At 44.4% G+C, this 21670-nt stretch overlaps 1 protein-coding gene across 5 annotated transcripts in view; it reads left to right on the top strand.

The window, feature by feature from the left end:
• Positions 1-6497: 6497 nt before the first annotated feature.
• Positions 6498-21670, top strand: part of LOC135907498 (protein krueppel-like) — a 30471-nt gene continuing 15298 nt past the window's right edge. The window contains exons 1-4 of one of the 5 annotated variants that reach the window (XR_010566022.2): positions 6498-6526; positions 6637-6732; positions 9443-9674; positions 12592-12804. Coding sequence is in view for 1 of the 5 variants with exons in the window: in XM_065439196.1 (XP_065295268.1) it covers positions 6511-6526; positions 12592-12804 (229 nt within the window). In the remaining 4 variants the exon portion in view is untranslated. The other 4 variants (XR_010566023.1, XR_010566021.1, XR_010566019.1 and 1 more) reach the window with 4 other exon arrangements.

Genomic DNA, 21670 nt, shown 5'->3' with positions numbered 1-21670 from the left:
ATCAGGACCAAGCAGCGTACGACAGCCGACACTCCTCCGACGACGCTTCGTCGAGTACCAGCCGGGCGACCGTGTTTGGATATGGACCCCGATACGCCGACGAGGACTGAGTGAGAAACTACTGCGACGCTATTTCGGACCCTACAAGGTCATCCGACGTATTGGCGCACTGGACTATGAGGTCGTGCCAGACGGCATTTCGCATTCACAGTGGCGCCGCGCACGATCTGAAGTAGTCCACGTGGTGCTGCTTGAACCCTTTTACGGGCGCTGACGAACTTTCCTTATTTTCTTTGCTACGAGTGCTTTTCTTTATTACTTTCGTTTGTGTGCGGCATCGGGTCGATGCTTTTTAAGAGGGGGGTATTGACACGCGTACTTTATCGGGCGACCATGTTTCGCCGCCTAACAAATGTCACACAGCGCGAGACGCGCCTGCATGTATCCGAAGTTTCTGGAAAGTTATCGATGCTTCTATCCGCTGTCTGTTGTCGCCGAACCTTGTGTTATCTGATTTCATCGCGTGGCGCGAATGGTGTAGAACTTTGTGGAAGGCACGCGGGTCCCAACGATTAGTCTGGAACATTCGATGACTGCTGTATAAAAGCCGACATGCTGGACCCGCTGATCAGATTTCGACGACCGCCTTAAGCGGCTTGCGACAGTATTAGAGGCCATCAAGTCATCAGGGCTCAAGAAATATGCTCAAGAAATTTACATGGTATGCAAGTTAATGAAAGAGGACGATAATTCGATGAGCCGCTCCAGCTACGTACCAGCCTTGAACACAGGAACAACTTTGTTAATTTTCCAGTGACTAGGTATAGAACTGTTCGCAAGAGATTTATCAAGGATTATTTGTATAAAATGAGAAGATACATTTTTTTGTAGGTTTTAATATCTTCGCAGTGATGTTGTCTGGCCCGGCGGCACTGGACAAGTTTAGTTTGTCTATCAGAGCACAAATACCAGCAGTGTAGTGATGTTGATAGGGGCCCATCGCAGGAAAGTTAAAAGGCCCCTGAAACGGTTCGGACAAATTTTGTAGGCGCGTAGGGTACAGCTTAAGTAGAACATTCGCACCACAATTTAAGTGAAGCGTTACGTATTAATGGAGCTGCAAGCGATTAGAAGTTACCCTCCTCCCTAGCTATGCTTTTCCACCTCAACTCGCTCGCCGAGCGAGCGGCGCTAAGCTCCGCCTTCACTGGTTCAGCGTCACGATGCAACGTCACATCGTTCACTTCCGGTTGTTTAGGAGCACGCCCCCTCCCGCGCGAGACCTCTCCGCTAGCCGCTTGGCCGTCGACCGAGAGCTATCGAAACAGCGTGCGTTGCGAGCATTCTGTCGTAGCGCCGAACGTGTCCGGTACTCCGCTAAAAGCAGGCAAGCTGGTCATTTCGGCAAATGACTGGAGGCATAAACTCAAGCTGATGAAGGAACTTTAGCGTAGACGTACGTGAGCAGCCTGATCGGTCTGCACGGTCCAGACACTTGCTGGCGCAGCAATTAACCAGTCAAACAAAGCGCTAATATTGCTCTAACCAAGTGTAAAGCATTTTAAACATTTATAAATCAACGTGTTGATGATTACACTCCTGCGAAAAATACACACCAGCAGCAAAGAATACACTTCGTTGCTGCTACTGTGTATGGTTGAGCTCTGTGCCACCAGGTGGCTGCACCGTGCAGACCGTTCACATTTGCCCTTCTGCTCATCTCGTGGCTCATCCCGGCACAGTCAAGCGGCCAGACCCTGTCCCCTTGCGCTTGCGTTTGCCCTAATACTGGACTCGCGGTTTGCAGGTCGCTAGGTTTGCAGTCCACAAGGCAACAAAGTCGAATCATAGTGCTCGCGAAAAGACTGAGACCGACTCTGACCGCGGAGCTCTCGTCAAAATGGAGTACGTTGTAACCACGGTGGTTGTAACACAAGCAGACAACACTTGCTGTGTGCCGGAAGTGCTGAAGTGTACTAAAAAACTATTCTTGTGTATTCTCTTTAAGTTATTTTCTTTTTACAAAAACAAAGCAACTAACATTCCAACTATTACGAGCATCATTTGTTCACCATAAAGTTGGAAAAATTATCGACCACGCGCCCTGGTCAGCCAATCAGATAGCTCGCCCATGTGACGTAATATGGGTTATTTGCGTCATATGGGTAGGGGCGGCTTAAAATTCCGCCGAGCAGTGCGCTGCGATCGGCAGCGATGTGTATTTTCAAAACCTTATAATAAATTACACGCTTTACGCAGAGCACTTAGATGCATCAATTAATGATCAGAAGAACCTACTCTAACGACTCAGTACGTTTGTAGAAAATCGCCAAAATCGTTTCAGGGTCCCTTTAAAGAATTTTTGGAGTGGTGTATTCCAGGCAGGCTCATATGTGAAGACTGATGTAAAATAAGAGTTCATGACGTCAGGTCGAAGTTCTGGAGGCACCTGTGAACCATCCGGATATAAAAGGGTAATGCAATGAGTGTTGCTTGATTTGGGTGATAACATCCGCCAGAATTTCTTTGGGTCTGTTTGTAGAATGCCATACAGATCATTGTGGATAAACTTTCTTTTTGTACACTTTAGGAGACGCGTGTAATCCTGTAGGTACGCAAAATATTTCTTCCATTTATAAGCCAGCGCATTTCCTTTAGCTTCACGAAAAAGACGCTTTTTCTTTTGAGAAAGCCTCCTTAAGCAGTTAGAATACCAGGGCTTGTTGGAGTCGCCCCGAATGCATATCAGCGGAACATAAGTTTAGACCAGTTCTGAAAGTTTATTTTTGAAAGCTAGCCAGTTTTCTTGGACAGACTTGTTAGATGCAGATTGCCTGAAATGAAAAAGAAAAAAAAACGTTCTCAAGCTCTGAGTTGATACGGGCGAAGTCTCCCTTTTTGTAATCGCGAATGAACTTAACAGAGCGCTGCCGTTGGGGAAACGGAAGTGATAGGTTGAAAATAACTGTGTTGGGGTCACTGAAACCGTCAGTGCTCGATATGGATTGGATGAGTTCAGGGCTGGAGGTAAAGACTAAATAGAGGGTGTTACTGACACGTGTAGGAAAGATTACTGTTTGGCTTAGGTTGAATGCCATGACAACGTCAAGGAAATCTTTCGATTGACGAGAAAATGCGCACAAGTTTCCCTAGTCGATGTCAGGGAAATTAAAGTCACCGCAGAGGATGTAATTGGCTTTAGGAAAACGAGTATTAAGATCGAGCAGAACCGAGTAAATATCAGTAGTAAAGGAACTGTCACTGTCAGGAGGGCGACAACATGCAATAACTATGCATGTGCTTGTGGAAAGGGTAATTCTGACACAAAGAATTTCATGACAGGAATTAGTCGGAAGGAGAGAAGAATTAAGGCTGGTTTTAATAAAGGCTAAAGCGCCCCCACCCCTGCGCGAAACCTTGTCACGTCTGTAGATGAAAAACAGTTTATTGTTGCCAAGCAGTTCCTCGTCTAGGATATTTTCGGAGAACCACAATTCTGTAAATATAGCGATATCGGTGCCGTTATCATCAAGAAAAACTTCCACTGACTCTCTCTTCGGAAGATAGCTACGAATGTTTGCTAAAACAAAAGCCATAGTTTCACAAACATGTGGGCGTGACGAAGGCAAAAGTGGCTGACGGTGGGAGGGGAGCCTTGGAATAGATAGTAACCGCTATGACCCATGCTCTACCACGGAATCTGTGGTAGCTTTACGTTACAGCGCCCCAAGAATACAGGCACAAAATCAGTGGTTTATAGCTAATAAATGGTGCTTTGGCGAAATTTTGTGTTTCTTATTTTGGAGGGCATGTTGTTCCAAGTCTTAACTTCAACAATGCCGCTAAAACACATCCTCAGAAAAGAAGAGTTGGCAGAGTGAGGTCATAAATATGCCGAAAGTGCTCGATAACGTTACACGCCCACGCAAAACATTTTATTGTACGTAAATAAACCCATGCTCTCCGGCAGGTGCGAGTAGCCAGTGCCCAAGTGATCGGCGGCAGCCATCTTTTATTCCTTTTGGAACGGGGCTACGTGCGGCTATTCAGAAAAAAATCCAGTTTTGTTCGGCATATTACTGCATCTTTAACGCATACACGTCACTTTGACGCGATGAGGTTTCGCGGTTTTATGAGATCGCGTAACAAGTTGGTGAAGTGGGTGTAGCCCGAAAACTTTTGACCAATAGCCGAGGGCTAATGGCGAAAAGGCATCGAATCAGAAATAACTATTTTTCTTCCGTTCGTTCTAGTCATGCATAATCAGTGTGTACGCGTCTTATCAGATGGGGAGCTATCGTGGTTTTCGTGTCGTCGCTTAACAGACAGGCGAAGTGGGGGAGGTTCAAAACAGTTTTTGACCAATAGCGGAAGGCTGATTGCAGAATTGGAATAGAAAAGTTAGGAATAGCTTTACGTTATAGCGCCCCAAGAATACAGGCACAAAATCAATGGTTTATAGCTAATAAATAGTGCTTTGACGAAATTTTGTGTTCCGTATTTTGGAGGGTATGTTGTTCCATGTCTTAACTTCAACAAATTCAAATAGCCTTTTGCCATATACATTATGTACAGGAAGCAGGTTGAAATTTCCAGCGGCAGTACTTGTGGTAGCACGTGATGATGAAAAAAAGTATGGACACAGGGAAAGGATGATTACGTTTCACAACACTGTTTACGTAGCTAGCTGTTTTATGCTCACGCATAAGATCGAATGGCAATATGTTTAGTTGATTGAACAGTGGCCTGCTGGGTGTATCGGTTCTCGAGTGCGTCATGATTCTTAATGCCCGCTTTTGTATAACCAAGTGGAGCATAACAGAATGAAGCTTCAATGCAGCCGGGCCCCGTCCCTGTAGTGCCGGCCCCTGTCACTGTAATCACTACCAATAGGAAATACAACATACGTCGGCGGCACAATGCACGAAATATCTGAGTCGTCAATTTCTTCGCACAAATTTTCTGAGCAATGCATGTTCGCTTGAGAAAAGAGGTCGACAAGGTATGCTCGATCATCAAGCTCATAGCCTGTCGTCCGCGGGGTGTATCACAATCCACGCTCCCAAGCCTCAGAGCGCTCTTCAGATCATGTGCAGTTAGCACTGGCTTTATGAGGCGCACTACAGCGAAGAGGTTCTCGAGGCAGTTACGGAGAAGCCCCCTCGTAAGAAAAAAAAATTGCGAGGATGCTTGAGCTTCGCCTTTGAGAGTGGAAAGTGAGAGCATTCAAGGATACCTGACTGCTTCTCACGCTTTCCTGCAATTGCACCTTAGGTAACCGTAATCAATTCCTGGAAACGATGGCGGCGAGCGCTATGCACGAAGACGAGCTTTCTGTTTTTGTTTTTTTTTTGTGTGTGTGTGTGTGTGTTTTTTTGATCGTGTTGCAAGGAATCGTCTGGGCCGCGCCGCTCCTACTAAGACAGAGCTCAAACGGCAGCTGGAAGAGGGGTTTGTGTTGGAGTTTCCCCGTAACAGAATTATGCTTTTTTTTTTCTCGTGTATTCAAATTACATTCCGAGGCTATCATGTCTGTAGGTTGTGTGTAAGTCGTTCTCTACAAATTTTTCTGACGCATTATATTTTCAGAGATTCAATTAGCTCAGTAACGCCTATGTACCACGCAGAGCGTCAACGTGGTTCGGGATAATTTTCCCGGCCGCAGACACCGACGCCAGATCTTCTGTGACACGGGTCTCTTAACGCGATCGCGTTAAAACTATAGTACCGTTCATTGCCCAGAAGAACTTCTTTAGGGCGAAGAACCTCTGTCGCAGGAAACAGCCCGACGGATGAGCTTATTTGTGCCCACAAATTGATTAAGTGCTGCAGCCAAGTCAGGTACTCAGACCACGTATACACGAGAAGTTCATCAGCTGTCACTTGTCTAGCTTGATTTTCACTTAAGGGAGTCGTACCTAACGGGAGCCGTCTTTTCGGGTCTCTAGGAAATGGATATACTAATAAGCCATTTTTCCGTTGTGAGTGCACTGGCGAACGCAACAACCAGGCATTCTGTAGAAAGACCGCGTGATGAATGCCGCGATCTGTCTGGCGGCAGAGTCGACGCGAGGAGCTTGCAAGGGAATGGCGGCGGCACCGACCACTTCAAATACCCCGCCATGGTCGTATTACCTACGTTGTAATTGTGGACCGCATCAATCCGAAAGCCGCGTAACATCTCAAGAACATGCGGAAATTTGTCGCAATTTCATAAGCATAGGTGTGATGCTTTCTTATAACAACCATCAGGCGCTATGTGATAGGATGTTGTGTGCCGCCTTCTTAATGTCTCGCAGTTATTAGGCTCTGTGTTTCTCCGAGCTTGCATGCCGCTTCCTGACTTGTTATATTACCACGAGCTAGATATAGAATAGTTCTTAGAATTATGGTCCTTGCTTTTCCGTCCTGCATCCCATAAATATCCATCTTTTAGAGAGCCGTTGATCTGGAAAAAAAAAACTGAAACCAAGTATTTCAGTTACCTCCTATAGACATCGGCACCACGCGATGGCTGCCCCCAAGAGTGAGTGCAACTGGGCTTGCGTTCGCGCTTTGAAAGCTTAAATTAGCTTCGTGATAAAGCTAAACAGCAGCGTCGACACTCAGAATCATTGAAAACAACTTACTTTACAGCTAGCTAGCGGTACGTTTGGAGATGACAAGGTGAAGTGTTGTTCCAATCGATCGGAGTATTGAAAAGACCGTAAGTAGCGCATCATGAACATGAAAGTAAGTTCAAAACTTTAAACCAGTTGCAACACTTTTTGAACTCTCTTCCGCGCGGCATATAAGAACATAGATAGCTTCGTTTCACTGTACAGATAATCTCAAGACTTCTGAGGAACGTTTATGTCAAGTACTATGTGTAACAATGTCACAATGCAGGCTAATATCGCCGTTTTGAATAGTGAGCGCTCAGCTGCGTCACATTGCATCAAAAAATCTTTGTTAGAACAAAGCGCACCGTGTACTGCTACCGTACAATGCCAGTGCTATCTGCCGATGATCACTAGTGAACGTTTTGAGCGCTCAGCTTCGATTGCTGGCTGTTATAGCGAAATAGAATCGTCCATTGACCAACTCTCGATTGTTAGAAATGATTTAGCCGCAATATATGGCTGACAGCCTGAATATGCGACTGATTTGCGTTCGCTTTAAGCCATGCATGCTGATTTATGCTGAATGGAGTAGCCTCACAGGGTTGGAGATGTTTTAAATAAACTCAGTCATGGTCGCAGTGGGGTTAGCTATTGGCTGTTCTTTTTTCCTTCGTCGCTTTCTAATTCTTCTGATGTTTTAGTGAATAAGACATTAATGAAGGTACTCGCGTGCTTGTGATCTTTTGCTATTTCTTGAGTGTGTGAATTCACTCTTCGCTCGCTTTTAAGCATTGATGGCAGTTTCAGCGAGTTGGTATTCCGTAACGTTCTCATAAATTTGCACTGCAAATTCCTGAACTCAGTGCACGAGTTGTGGCTGCAGCCCAGACTTCAGAATATGTGCGGTTGTAGGACGTCATCGTCAGATGAAACGTGCAATAAAAGAAGCTGAAGCTATATCAAGATTTGGACAGATGTATGTATGTTTGCTCGCTGTCTGTAGCTTTATCATGTAAAGAATTGACGTTTCTTAGCTTGCCGGCGCGTGTACAATGAGGTGTGTGTTTTGTTGTTGTTTGCACTGACCATGTCGGCTTTCTCTGGCTTTACGAAATTGATCAGTTGGGAGATTACTACACCCCACTCCCCCTGTCTCCTGTATTCTCGTCTTCGTCTTGCTTCCTTCACTCTGAGCCGCGCTTATTCATAAAAAACGTCATTAAACATTATTTGCGAGCCAGCGCTGTCTGTAAGCTGTGCCTCACATTGTTGCGCTGATAATGTAAATTTAATCCAGCCTGGCCAAACTTTCTTCATTTGTGAACGCAAGAGATGGAATATCTGTCATGGAGATCAATGTTGTGACATTTCGTTATGTCAGCTGGAGACAGCAACAGATTGGTATTTTGGGCGCTAAGGTGACCACATTGAAAAATGTGCATAAAAAATTAAATTATGGAGTTTTACGTGCCAAAACCACTTTCTCATTATGAGGCACGCCGTAGTGGAGGACTCCGGAGATTTCGACCACCTGGGGTTCTTTAACGTGCACCTAACTCTAAGTACACGGGTGTTTTCGCATTTCGCCCCCATCGAAATGCAGCCGCCGTGGCCGGGATTTGATCCCGCGACCTCGTGCTCAGCAGCCCAACACCGTAGCCACTGAGCAACCACGGTGGATGAAAAATGTGCATGTGCGAAGTGTTCCTGTAGGAGTAGAACGTGAAACGTAATCGTAGTTTGCCAAGTTCTCACTGAAATTCCTAGAAATATGACAAAGGCGCTACAGAGCGTCTACACATAACATTGTTGCCAGAGTACAATGCGAAATGCTTCAGCCCTTCTGTTAAGAAACTTGGATATCTTTTACAGGCTGCATGACTTGTGGGGCCATCAAGAATGATGACTGTGTTGACCACACCACTGATATTTCAATGCATCATGTATTGCTGCTTTAGAATTAGCTACATTCTTTTTATTCTTATATATTGTAATGGAAGAAGAGAACGTTGAACTCAAGAGGCCACCAAATGTAACATGGTTGTATCGTATCAGGACTGTCACTGAGCTTTAATGCGGAAATCTCTCCTGAAGAATATTGTCATGTTTTCTGAAAACAGTACTTCTTCCTTTTGAGCTCTATGTCCTCTTCTTACATTTTTTTTATTCGTGCATGTAATTTGTTTGCTTCAACCAAACACTTGTGTGAATAGTGATTTATAGATTACAAGACAGCTGGTTTTCAATTTTCCTTCTGCACTGCCTACCACTTTTGTAATTGCCGTACATTTTTGTGTGGGCATGTGTGTGTGCACGCACTTTGTTTTCATCTCACTCTCCTTTCATGCCTGCTCATCTCACCTGAAGTAGCATGCCAAGTCTTACACTAAGCTAACCTCTCCGATTATCTAAAAACTTTATCATTCTGTCGCCAAAAAAGTAATGCACTGAGAATAGTGGCGCAGTCAGTAAAAGCCACCTTCTGGAGTGCTTGGTAACTGGAAAGTTATTGTGTCTTCTGCTTACTATGAATGGCACTCTGTTGCTGTCTTCAAATTGCGGGGGAGCCTCCTTTTAGCATTGAGCTTCCAGGAGTTGTCCTAGCAGCATTGGCATTTTCTTTAATGTTTTCCACAAGGGCTGGAGTTCTTTGCAGGCACGTGAGATTTTCTAAACACATCTAGGAATCAGGGACCTTATAATCGCTGCTTGCTAGAATTGAGTTTAGGAAGTCAAAGAGTCGCTATAGCCTGGTGACTTTTTGGGCTTGTGGTGATGATTTGTTCAAACACCAACCTTATGTGTCACCATCATCATTAGCCTATTTATGCACTTTGCAGGATGAAGGCCTCACCTAGGGATTGCCGGTTACCCCTGCGTCAAAGTCAAGAGTTTGACAAACTTTCATCTGTTCGAGAAGAATCATGAAGAAAACAGAACAGACACCAACCAATCTGAAGAAATTATTAAATACATGAGCCTTGCTCACAATGAACAGGAAACAAGAAGAACACGGACTTATACGGGATTGAGCACATTGTGCTTGCTCTCTGCGTTAGGCACTCATTCACAGTAAACTCACGCCCTTCTTGTTTCTTATTCATTGTGAACACGGCTCTCATGTGGGCTCCATAATGTCAAGCTCTTTAACGCTGTAATTCTTCGCCTTGGTCAGCGTATGTTCTGTTTTCCTCATAACTCTGCAGCCTTAACTCCACCAACTACATCTTGTGCCTACAAGGTTCCTCACCTCATCAGGCCACGAAATCGTCCGCTGCCCGCAACTGTGCATCTCTTCCCCTGGCACCTATTTCATTACTCTAGATAGCCCACCGGTCATCATCTCTACACATTACATGACGCACACAAGTCAACCTATTTATCGTAAACTCCTTGCATTTGGCTCACTGGTCCGTACTGCAGTCTTCCTGTTTCCTAGCGTTACGTTTTTCGTTTTATGTTCCGTCGCTCATTGTGCGGCCCGTAGCATTCTCTCAAGCTAACTTTTGTGGATGTTGAGTGTTACTTTTCTCTTGGATGCAAACTAATACTCGGTGAAAATAGGCACAATATGAAACCCGGAAATATTGGAATGGTGCTTGTTTGTTGCTGCTTTCTCAACTTTAACTGTGGTGGCTAACTCCACTAGGTTTCAGGTAAACCTTGTAAGCTATGCAACCTGCCTCCTTCCTTTTCATTGAGAAAATAAAATTAGTTTTGCAACACAAGGGTTTAGTGGGCTGTGTTCTTGGAGAGCCACAATTTATTTGCAGATTCACATCATAGTTCTTTTTAATTGAGAAGACTGTAATTGGTGCATATATATGTTTTAAATGGTACCTTTAGTGCTTGTTGTAGGCACCTAAAACAGCAGTGTTAGTGCCTAAACATCCAGTCTCTAGAAATGACCTGACTCTTTTAAGGGGACAGAATATCTGAATGCAAAGTGTTCATGGAGTAAAGTTACATTTTGAAAACATGTTGCTTGTGAAATGCTCCTAATAACCAGAGAACTGTTGCAGGTTGTCATGCACCACCCTCCATTCTCCTTCAGAGTTGATCTTTTTGCTTTGATGTGTAAAAACCTATTTAGTCTTGCATATTATTACAGTGCTAAAGTGGTATGTTACAATTTGACTCTATGGCGCTGGCTTGCATGCTAGCCACATTACACTTGCAATGCTGTTCAAAACCAATGTGCAGCTGCATGGAAATACATCCAAACTAGCAGGAATTAGGATTTATTGTTGCAACACTTGACCATTATTGATAATGCTGGAGTTCTGAACATTCTGTGTACTGAAGTCCTGGTGAAAACTCATGGGGGTCTGCTTTATCTTGGTTTTTGTTTGAAGATTGTGGTGAAATTGTTATTTTGATCAGTGAAAAAGTAAATACACTTACGGAGGTTGCTTTTAGTGTACATGCCCTGAATATCCTTTTTTTTTTTTCGCCTCTCTTTTAGTAACTTGTTCAGTTCAGCTATTTGTGCTTTCATGAAAATCTTTTTTTTTTTTCGACCAAAGGGAAAATCTTCAGTGCCCTCCCCATTGGTACTTTTATAGGCACTACAACTGTTTTATTTTTGTTTTGTTATATGTATTACAATTCAGAAGCAAGCACCATCTTTCATTCCTATGTGTTTTAGGTGTACTTACTCTTAACCAGCTAGCTATGTGACTAACTTATGGTCAAACAAATTTGCATGAATAATAGGAACACTGGTATTTTCTTTTCGTTGCTTCACAGTCCCATGCCTCTCTTGGTGTTTATGTTTTCAATTTGTTTCTTATGTAAAGCATGTCCTGCATTTGCTTCCAAATGTTTTAGTGTGCCTCAAATTGTACAGTATGATTTTTTTCTAGTCAATACGTCTATTTGTTCATTTTCATCCATTTTCACTCCAGCCTTGCAAAAGCTGGTGCTACTTTACACTGACCCTTCATAGCAGTTGGGTACTTTTGGAAAATCACTCAATTTAATTTCGGTAATTGGTAAGGGCAGAAAATTAATTGCCCAGGATAATATTTTAAAAGAAAGAAGCATATATCTGCAATCTCAACATTTTTCTTTACTGTCTAAAAGCGAAGTTCTTTTTTTGTTTGTTTTTGTTTTTTATTTTTTATTTTTTACATGCTGACATGGTTGTGGTGCACATCATGGGAAGTCAGTAATGCAATGCAGAAATTCAACAAAACATAGGCAAAGCTGGACGCGAAATTGCACAAAGCTGTTAAGTTTGAAGCCACACTTTACACGCCACTGCTGACATTGCGAGTGACACTCATGTTAACTGCTGAACAATATGTTTATCTAGCATATTAGACTACGCTTTAGAAATATAATATAGCTCAGTCTTACTGTTAACAAAGGCTAAGTGTGCCAGAAGCAAGGTGACCGGAAAAAAAAAAAAAGACCGGTATTAACAACACCAGTTTGAAAATTCTTGCAATGAACTTGTAATGTCATGAATTCTGACAATGCCTGGTATGGGCAAGTCGAGTGCATTTATTGTTAAAGAAAAATCTCATTGCATTTGAAACCAAACGGGGCTCCAAATTTAAGAATTTTGCAACTTTTCCTTATTGAAGACTGCCAAAATATAGAAAACACTCAAATATCTATGATGTCGCACTGATGCCGACAGAAAAATTTGGCCTTCATTTTAGTAGTCAAATTTTAGAAAAGACATCACAAGATGATGCAGCAATTGCTAGTGCAAAAATGCGCCAGTGTGAAAACAGCGAACCATATTTAAGGAATGCACGTAACTTATCAACACTGCATGCATGCATAAATCGCAGCTATCTACCTGATAATTTTACTTTGTACTATTATTGATTCTCTGCATGCAAACCAACCTTCCCAGAAATGCATTCCTTGATTCAACCTTTCTGTTCCCAAGTAACGTCGATGTAGCTTCGAAATGAAGTATCGCTAGTCTAAAACAGGTCTAGCTTTAGTGTTCCTTCACCTCTGCTTGTTGCAGGAAGTTGTATGCACACGATTATGGCCGACCTTAGCCACACGATGGTGCCCCGCCGGTTTGGGTGCAGCCTGTGCTCCTACACGGCTGCTGCCAGTAGCCTCGTGGAGCGCCACATGCGGACACACACGGGCGAGCGACCATACCGGTGCGAATACTGTTCCAAGGCATTCAGCCAGCGGTGCAACCTGGTGCGGCACAGCAGGATGCATACAAGTGAGCACCAGTTCTGGTCCCGCAGGTTGACTAAAGTTTGTGGGTCACCCTATTAGTAGCAGTAGCTGTTCTAGTATTACAGCAAGTTGGGCGTGTTGGTTTTTGCCTGTAAATTATAAAGTGGAGCTTTTCAATAAGGTAATAAGGACAAGACGGAAAAGTAGACAAGCACTCTATATTATTGTCAGTGTTGTGAGCGCCATTTGTGTACGTCATCGTCATCTGCATATACTGATCATCATATTTTGGCTCGCCGTCTCCTTTGGCTCTGTCTCGTACAGTTGCTCTTGAATAGGAGCATCGCATCCTCCAGTGACTCATAAGAGGTGGAGGCTGCCTCTATTTCTGCGTGCTCTTGCTCTCCCGATGCCTCTGGAGCTACTGTGGCATTCACTGACACACAGGGCTGTGGCCAGAAGGGGGAGGGGGCGCTGCTTATGGGGCCTCAGCCCCCCTCCCGAAATTTTTTTCGTGCTGTTATGCATCGCCGACTAAAACAACCCCCGTCACCGGAAATCATTCCGGATTTTCCCTAGAATGTCTTCTTTTTTTAATGCTTGAAAAGACATTTCAGCGTGATCATTGCCAACTCTGGCTGGATTTTGTGGCAGCGCTCATGCACCGGGAGTCACGTAAAGCAAGGAGCCCCATCTAAGCACAATATTTCAAAGGCGTTTCGGTGGCGAGCAGGCTTGTCACAGCATCTCGCCAAGGCCGCAGAATCTATGGAGCACATGGATTTGAATTTCGAAATTTTATGGGTATAAAGTCCTTATAAACTTTTGATGCAAAAGGTGCATTGACATTTCCAAAGTCATGCATTAAATTTTCAATTCCGGAACTTTGTGGCATTAATGTTGTTATAAACATTAGACGCCTAAGCTGCATTGACTTTTCTAAAGTCATACATCAGACCATACAACAAGACAAGCCAAATCAAAACACCATCAGACAAGCCGACTAGAGTGTACTACTCTGAAGTTCACAAAGCATGCAGCAAAGTCTGATGAGACGAAGCGTTGTGGTGGTTCATTTGCGCTGTCATGTCACAGAAAAGAATATCAAAATTTTTTTTCACTTGCGCCAAAGCATCCATGCGAAGATGCTAAAGCCAGCAAAGGTAACTACATTCTTATTTATTTTTCTGCTTCAACTTTTATTCGCGAGGACACATTGAGCCTCCTCAATTTTCTTTTTCTCGCTACCCACAGGCTGCCAGAGCCAGCCAGAGTGCATTCATTTTTCTCGTGTGGCCCCAACCACCGCGAGGCACACTTCGGTGTGAGTTCGTTTTTCTCTGGTCGAGTAGAATTTCGCCTGGCAGAGTTTTAGACTCTTTTTGGCTAGCAGACGAAAAAAAGAAACAATGGTCACTTGCCGCCATCACTGTGGGGACTCGACGGATTGCAATGCATTCGCTTGAACGCAACCTCTCCGGAAAGTTTTGTCTCGCTGGTGTAGGGTACCGAGCAGTATGCATATGGTTCTCTGTGGACTAAGCGCCCCACGTTTTCTTCAATATTCCTTCGGTAGGTTCCCAAAGTAGGTATTCGATTGTGGTCAACATGCTTTCCTTCACGTTTTTTTTTTTTTTTTCATTTCGATGCCCCCGCTCCACAAAATAAAAAAAATGACGTTTTTGCGGCACAGCAAATTGTTGCATGGTGAAAGTTCGATATTGTCAATTCTTCTTTTGCGGGTAGTAATGGGCCATGGAATGCTTCAGTTGCTGGACACTCTTTTATATTATTGTGATAGCAATTACACGCACACTCCAGGCACATTCCTGCCATTGCCGTCGCCCTCATGTTCCGTGTAAACTTCAAGGGCGATGACATCGTGACAATGTGCCTCATGCTGCGAGTGCCAGTGAAAGCGTAGGGGGGTGATGGTGGCATGGGTCGGCTCAGTCTTGTGTGCGCAAGAGAGAAAAGCGGGGACGAAGTGCGCCGCCTTCTGTTGTTGGCGATTATCAGGGGGAGTGGAGCGAGGCAGGGGGGGAGGGGGAGGGCAGGCCTTAGGATTCTGTGATCTGTGATATCGCTGCATGTTTATTTGCCTTGTTTGAGGCATTATACATAGTGACTTTTTCTTAGATACCTAGATTTATTGGAGACTTATTCTTATATTCAATTTTCTTCTTACGAGATATTGTGTATACGTGCAGTGAACTTTGTTTCTAGTGACACTCTTTTGCCCTTTATCGAGCTTTATCTTCGCATTTGTACATTCCACTGTATCTTCGCCAACTTAACCTAGATGAAACTGTCATTTTGCGAATTTCGCACAAAAAGCAGGTTTCTCCTTTCTCTCACAGCCGTTTTAATTATTTTGTTATGGAGGTCACACATCATAAATACTTAGGGGTTACAATAACAAACGATTTAATCTGGCCTGCGCATATTGCGGACATTTGTTCCTCATTTTCCAAGCTGTGCTTTCTGAAGCGGAAGCTTAGAGGCGCTCCAAGTAAGCTTAAACGTCTTGCATACATAACATTTATTAGATCAAAATTGGAGTACGCGTCGGTCGTATGGGACCCATTCATAAAGAAGGACATTTACCAGCTTGAGATGGTGGAAAGGAAAGCGATTAGGCTTAGTTATAATAAATACAGACGTCTTGATTCACTTACGACACTAATGAAAACAAATAACATCCATCTACTTCAAGTACATAGGAAAATGTCCTGTTTGTTGTCCATGCATAACCTTTTAGCACATAAACTAAACATTTCGCATCCCACAGTACTTAAACAGTTATCGTCTAAGCGAACACACCACACAGGAATTCATTTACTGGAACCAATTTTTGCAATAACTGATACCTTCAAACACAGTTTTTTCCCGAGGACCGTTTCCGACTAGGACTGTCTTCGGGGGGCCATTTTCCAGTCCCCTAATTTTGTTAAAGCTCTAGAAGAACATTTGTTTGAGTGAATGGGTGCTGTATATGTCAGTATACGTGTATATATGTATAAATATGTATATGTGTATGTGTATACATATTTTTCTGCTTGATATTAGCGGCAACCTCTTAAACTGCCGTTCTTTTTTTTTTCTCTTTTTATGTCACAGTGTATTTCCATGCCTTGTATGGCCCCTCCTGCATGAGCCATAACTGTTGGCCTACAGTATTCTGAAATAAATATATAAACAAATAATGTAGGAGGGCGAGTCAAATGAAAGCGAGCCAACCCACCCCGCGCAATAATGGTTCGGTTCATTATCTGCGAGGCGTGCGTGTAGCACACAGGCATCTCTCATTTGCAAATGTGACACGCAGGTGTGGGGATAAATGTTCTTTAATGCTCTCAAACACTGTGTTGAACATGATTGCGTGACATAATGGACGCTCCAAAAGTTGAACAGCATGGTGTCATGAGGCTTTTGACAGCTGGAGGTGTTCCTCAAAAAGAAATTAGTAGCCGTATGGCTGCCTTTTACGTTGAACATTACATCTCATTGGCCACTGTGAGGCATTGAAGCTAACGGTACAAAGAGGATGTGAAAGTTGCAAAGACGATCGAAGATCGGGCCAGGGCCGCCGTGCAATTCGAATGTTTCCATTGTAAGCTTTAACATCGTGTTTCAGGCTTGTAGTAGTGGCACCATGATTCGTCCCCGGTCACAACTGCAGGCATAAAGTCGTCACCCTCTTTGTGATACCGGACCAGGTGAGTCAAGGGTGCACCGAACGTCTCCGTCTTCTGGTGGTGGTTGAAAATGTTGGGCATTCATTGTGCACACAAGAGCCAATAACCAAGATGTTCGTGAATTATGGCGTGAACCGAGCCGTGACTGATGTTCACACGCTCTGCCAGTTCATGTATGCTTATCCTCCGTTCTTGTCTAATAAGCTCATCAACCTTTGCAATCACCCACAACACAATTCCAAAGGTGTCACTACTACAAGCCTGAAACACGATGTTAAAGCTTACAATGGAAACATTCGAATTCACCGCCCCCAAAGAAAGCAAAAGCCGTCATTTCCAAAAGGTGTTGTCAACTTTTTTTTCGATCGACAGGGGCCATTACTGATCGAATTTGCTAAACCTGGAGAGGCTATCAATGATTTCCGGTATTGTGAAATGCCGGATCGGCTGTGTGTTGCAATTAAGAACAAACAATGTGGAAAATTGACGAATGGGGTCATCTTGCTCCACGACAATGTCCATTCCCATGTCGCTGATGTGGTTAACACAAAACTGGCAAAGTTCAAGTGGGAAACGCTGCAACATCCTCCATACAGCCCAGACCTCTCGCCTTGGGACTTCCATATTTTGGGACAATTGAAAGAAGCAGCTCAAGGGAACCTGATTTGTGTTGGACGATCACGTGAAACAGTCAGTTACAGACTTCTTGAAACAGCAACTCAAGGAGTTTTATGAGACGGGAATCACACGATTAGTTAGCAGGAAAATGTCTAATTGGTCATGGAAGCTGCGTTTAAATACAGTACCCCCATTTGTCATATATTCACATTGGCTTACTTTCATTTGTCTCACCCTCTTATTTTGCAGAACTTCTGCTTTCTATATATTCACTCTGTTGAAACTATTATTTCGATGCAATTGCTCACAATACACGACTGGAGACAGCCGCTCCAGTTCAATACATTGGAACAAAGCATCGCGTCATTAAGATTTTAGAGTGCAGCTCTTTGGCGCCCGTTCCCGCGTTTTGCGTTGCAATCAACGTGGTCGTTGTGTCTAGCCGTAACCAGCTCCGTAGCCAGGGCCAGCATGCTGCTCTAGCTGCATGCGCTCTTGGCGCATCTCTCGCGCACGGCGTGAGCCTTGCTCTCCCCTTGTCCTCCAAAGCCGTATAACGTGTTCTCGCCTATCCTCGCCCCCTTCTTCTGCGCAGCACCGCTGCCGTAACCCTTGCCGCTACCGTCCACTCCGCCCATCCCTTCTCCCGCTGTCACGGCAGTGCCACATTGTCGGCGGTGGGCACTCCTTGCCGCCTCAAGCATGATCCATGGCTCTCCGCTCGTCCGTCTCTGCGTCGTGTGGCTGTACATCTCTCAGCCTTGTCAATCGCTTCCCCCCATTTGCGAGGTGCCTTCCTCAGTGGCATTTGTCGCCTCTGGCTGTCTTCCTCCCACCTCCGCTCTTGCCCTATACCTCCCCTTACCTGACGCAGTGCTGTTATCTCGGCCAATACACCATTCTGCAATCGACGTCTGCCGTCGACTATTGTGCCACTCCGATTAGCTCGGCTACTGGCCATCGTCACCACAGCACAGAAATGGACCACCTCTCTCCTAAAGCCGCAGATTTGCTGTTCCTATCCTTTCTAACTTGCTGTCCTGCTCAGAATTTAAAGTGAAGTTCCAGAACCTGGAACTTCACTTTAAATTCTGTGATTGATCAGGTACATTTCTGTGAGATGTTAACTGAATGATGCACCAATAAGGAGCTGCAAAAAATTGACCTGTCGCCCATCACCGTCTAAAAATTGGTTGAAATGGTTAACCTGACTGAAAAAGGGTACTATTGAAAATGGTGTTTAATTGACTTTGCTGACAGTGCATGCCACAACTTCAACCTTTGACATAATGTCTACAACCTTGTGTGCACATTGGGTTTATGCCACCATTGTGAAGGACGGATGTGTGGCCATGTGCAGGACGCATGTAGAAGGTTTGTGAGCTGATTACACCATGCTACAGGTCTCGTTAAGCTTGTCATACTTGTAGCATATTCACTCTGTAAAATGGCTCTGTGAACGCAAGCTTGGTCTCCCACAACGAGATAGGTGGTGTGTCAGTCTTGGCATGCTCTCGTGCTTGCACCATGAAAGTGTCGTTGACAACTACAAAGTGAAAGTGATGACGAGGAGAGGCCTAGACTGAAGGAGCTATAACTTTTGTCGAGACTTGCATCATTATAGATTCCATCAGAGCAAACTACATGAGAAAGAGGGAAACCTACCGAGAATTGCAGCCTGCTTCGATATGTTGTTTACCTGTTTATCGATCCCACATGGTCAGTTAGAAACTATGGCCAACCTGGCTTTGCAAATGCTAAAACGACACGATCGAATCACCTTATACAGCCACCGTTGCCTGGAATGTCATGCGTGGTTTTAGGTGGGCGATGCAATTCACTACGATAGTCCAATCTTGCAAGCACTGTCAAAGGTGAAGTTTTTTTTTGTGAGAAGAACCCCTTGAATTTCTTTACTATGGTTTACTGCCACAAGCCTGTCACACAGTCAAGCACAGCATCCTGCAGGAAGTGCATCAAAATTGTATTTTTGAGCAAAGTGCTTTATCCCGACAATAAAGTTTTCCACAATTTCATGAATTCTACCTGGTGATTAAGCTAGCACCTCTCAGCTATGACTTATATCGGAGGGCTGTAATGGTTATTTAAAATAACCTGAACTTCTTCGAAAGCCTCCATCCAAGAAAGCGATAATAGTACCAGAAAATTTGTAAGAACTTCTTCCGCCTCTGCCGTGATTGTGGTCAAGAATACTGAGTTACTTTGCCTGAATTATGTCATTGGTACTGGCGAAATGCTCAGAATGCTCCAAGTACAAGTCTGACATATGGACCTTGGACTTAAACTCGGTCAGTTCTGCCTAGCCTCGATGTAGCTTTGGCTAAAACAGGGTGAAAAGGCACTTCTTGTGTTCTTGCCTTCTCGATAATTCAGCATCCGCTCTCGTCACCTGGAATCCATCCGCTTCTGTGCTGCACTGGTTAGACGTCTTGTGTTGTTACATAAACACCTTACATCGATGCAGTCGCTTGATCCTAATTCACATTCTGCAGGCCAATACAGGCAGAGCGGCGCTTGTATGCCCAGCAACATGACGTCACGGAATGCAGTGTGCAGTTGATCGGTTTGCCCTGTGTTCTGTTCTTCATGCTTAAGCTACGACAATAAGATAAAGGAAAATGAAAGTGGACAAAAAGACAGCTTGCCACAGATGGGAGCCACACCCATATCTTGTTCATTATATGTGCGGTGGTGTACCATTTGAGCTACAAGGGTGCCACCCTTTTGTCCGCATTCTTGGGTATTCGTGTATAGAACCAGAACAATAAACACAGTCGCTTTGCATTGATCAGAGCCTGCTTTCAGATGTTATTGCAGTGTTACTGCAAGGTTGCCCAGTGACGTGAGCACCGCTTTGACATTGCATTTCACAACTTGAGCGTGCACTTTCAATGCAGCTGTGCACATAACACCTCCGTAACATGAATATGTTGAGGAAGAGAACAGTTGCCTAGCAGTACAACAACTTTTTCTTGGGCGAGTTGGTGTTTGCTGAATGACATGGTGTTGTAGCGCAAAAAAAACTGGAAGAAGAATGATTCTAAAGGACAGAAAGAATGGAAAGAAAGACAGCGCTACACTCTCAACTGTTTATTAGGCACAAAGTTTGCTACATATATGCAGCGCACACTCTCGACATCAGGGGAAACAACGAGCAAGTGACAGGTCATCTTGTTTGCATCAAACCCAAAATTGTCATTTCTGCATCATAGAACAACACAGATGTTTGACTATCACTGCTTGACCACTGATATGAATGCGATATTGTCACAACGTCAGAAAAACAAGATGCTGGTCCAGGTTGATAGAAACGATAACCAGCTCTGTGTTCAGAGATCGCAAGAGCCAACGCGCCAACTTCATCTTCTTTCAAAAGGAGCATGGTTGCTGCTCGTGTCCTTCAATTCATTTTCTTCTGCTGCTAGCCTTTAGTCGTGACATTATCCTCTCTTCCTAGAAAGCATCGTTCCGATGCTTTATTGTCACGGCAACCGGACTAGGACACGCTTGCGATGCAGTGAATTCACTTGCACAAATAGGGCTTCATCCGGACCATGTGCACAACCTCTGGTAAGTGCCGTTGATGCCTTGAGCAACGTGGACTATCGGGAGCAACCTCATAATTGACATCAGTGAGTCGCCGAAGAACTTTACACGGCCTGAAGTAGCGCCTTAGCAGTTTCTACGAAAGGCCACAACGGTGAATGGGAGTCTAAACTCGCTCTCTTCAGGCACGTAGGAGACTGGTCGGCGACGAAGATTATAGCGTCTCGAGTCGTAATCATGCTGCCTATGAATACATATGTGAGCAAGTTGTTGCACTTCTTCAGCACGCTGAGTAAAGTCTTCAAAGTCTTCAGCATCCTTCGCATCACATCTAGCATTCAGCATCACATCTAGCATAGTTGCGACTTCACGACCATGTTGGAGACGGAACGGTGTCATTCATGTTGTCTCTTGCTGAGCCGTGTTGTAGGCGCAGCTGACGTATGGCAAGATTTCATCCCACTTATTGTGCTCCACATCCGCATACATGGAGAGCATATCCACGAGCGTCTTATTCAGGCGTTCTGTCAGTCCATTTATTTGCAGATGATACGTCATTGTTTGCCGGTGAGCTGTTCCACGAAGCCTTAATACTGTGTCCAGTAGCTCGGTGGTAAACGCACTTCCCCTGTCAATGAATACTATTGCTGGAGCGCCGTGCCTCAGTACAACATTCTCTATAAAAAATCGGGCTGCTTCACTTGCCGTGCTCCGCTGCAGAGCCTTGGTTTCGGCGTAGCGAGTGATGTAGTCTGTGGCTACGATAATCCGTCTGTGGCCCACAGCAGAAGGTGGGAATGGGCCTAGAAGATCCATTCCGACTTGAGCAAGTGGTGTTATGGGTACTTCACCAGGATGGAGGAAGCCTGCTGGTTTGATTGATGGCACTTTTTGCTGCTGGCATTCAAGGCATGTCCGGACGTATTGTTGAACGGTCGCCGTGAGTCTTGGCCAATAGAATTTTTGCCTCACTCTACACAGCAATTGTGTGTAGCACAAATGACCGGATGTTGCTTCATCATGGCA

The sequence above is a fragment of the Dermacentor albipictus genome, chromosome 6 (assembly GCF_038994185.2).
Source record: "Dermacentor albipictus isolate Rhodes 1998 colony chromosome 6, USDA_Dalb.pri_finalv2, whole genome shotgun sequence".
Taxonomy (NCBI): domain Eukaryota; kingdom Metazoa; phylum Arthropoda; class Arachnida; order Ixodida; family Ixodidae; genus Dermacentor; species Dermacentor albipictus.
This window is presented reverse-complemented; position numbering and strand designations above follow the sequence as displayed.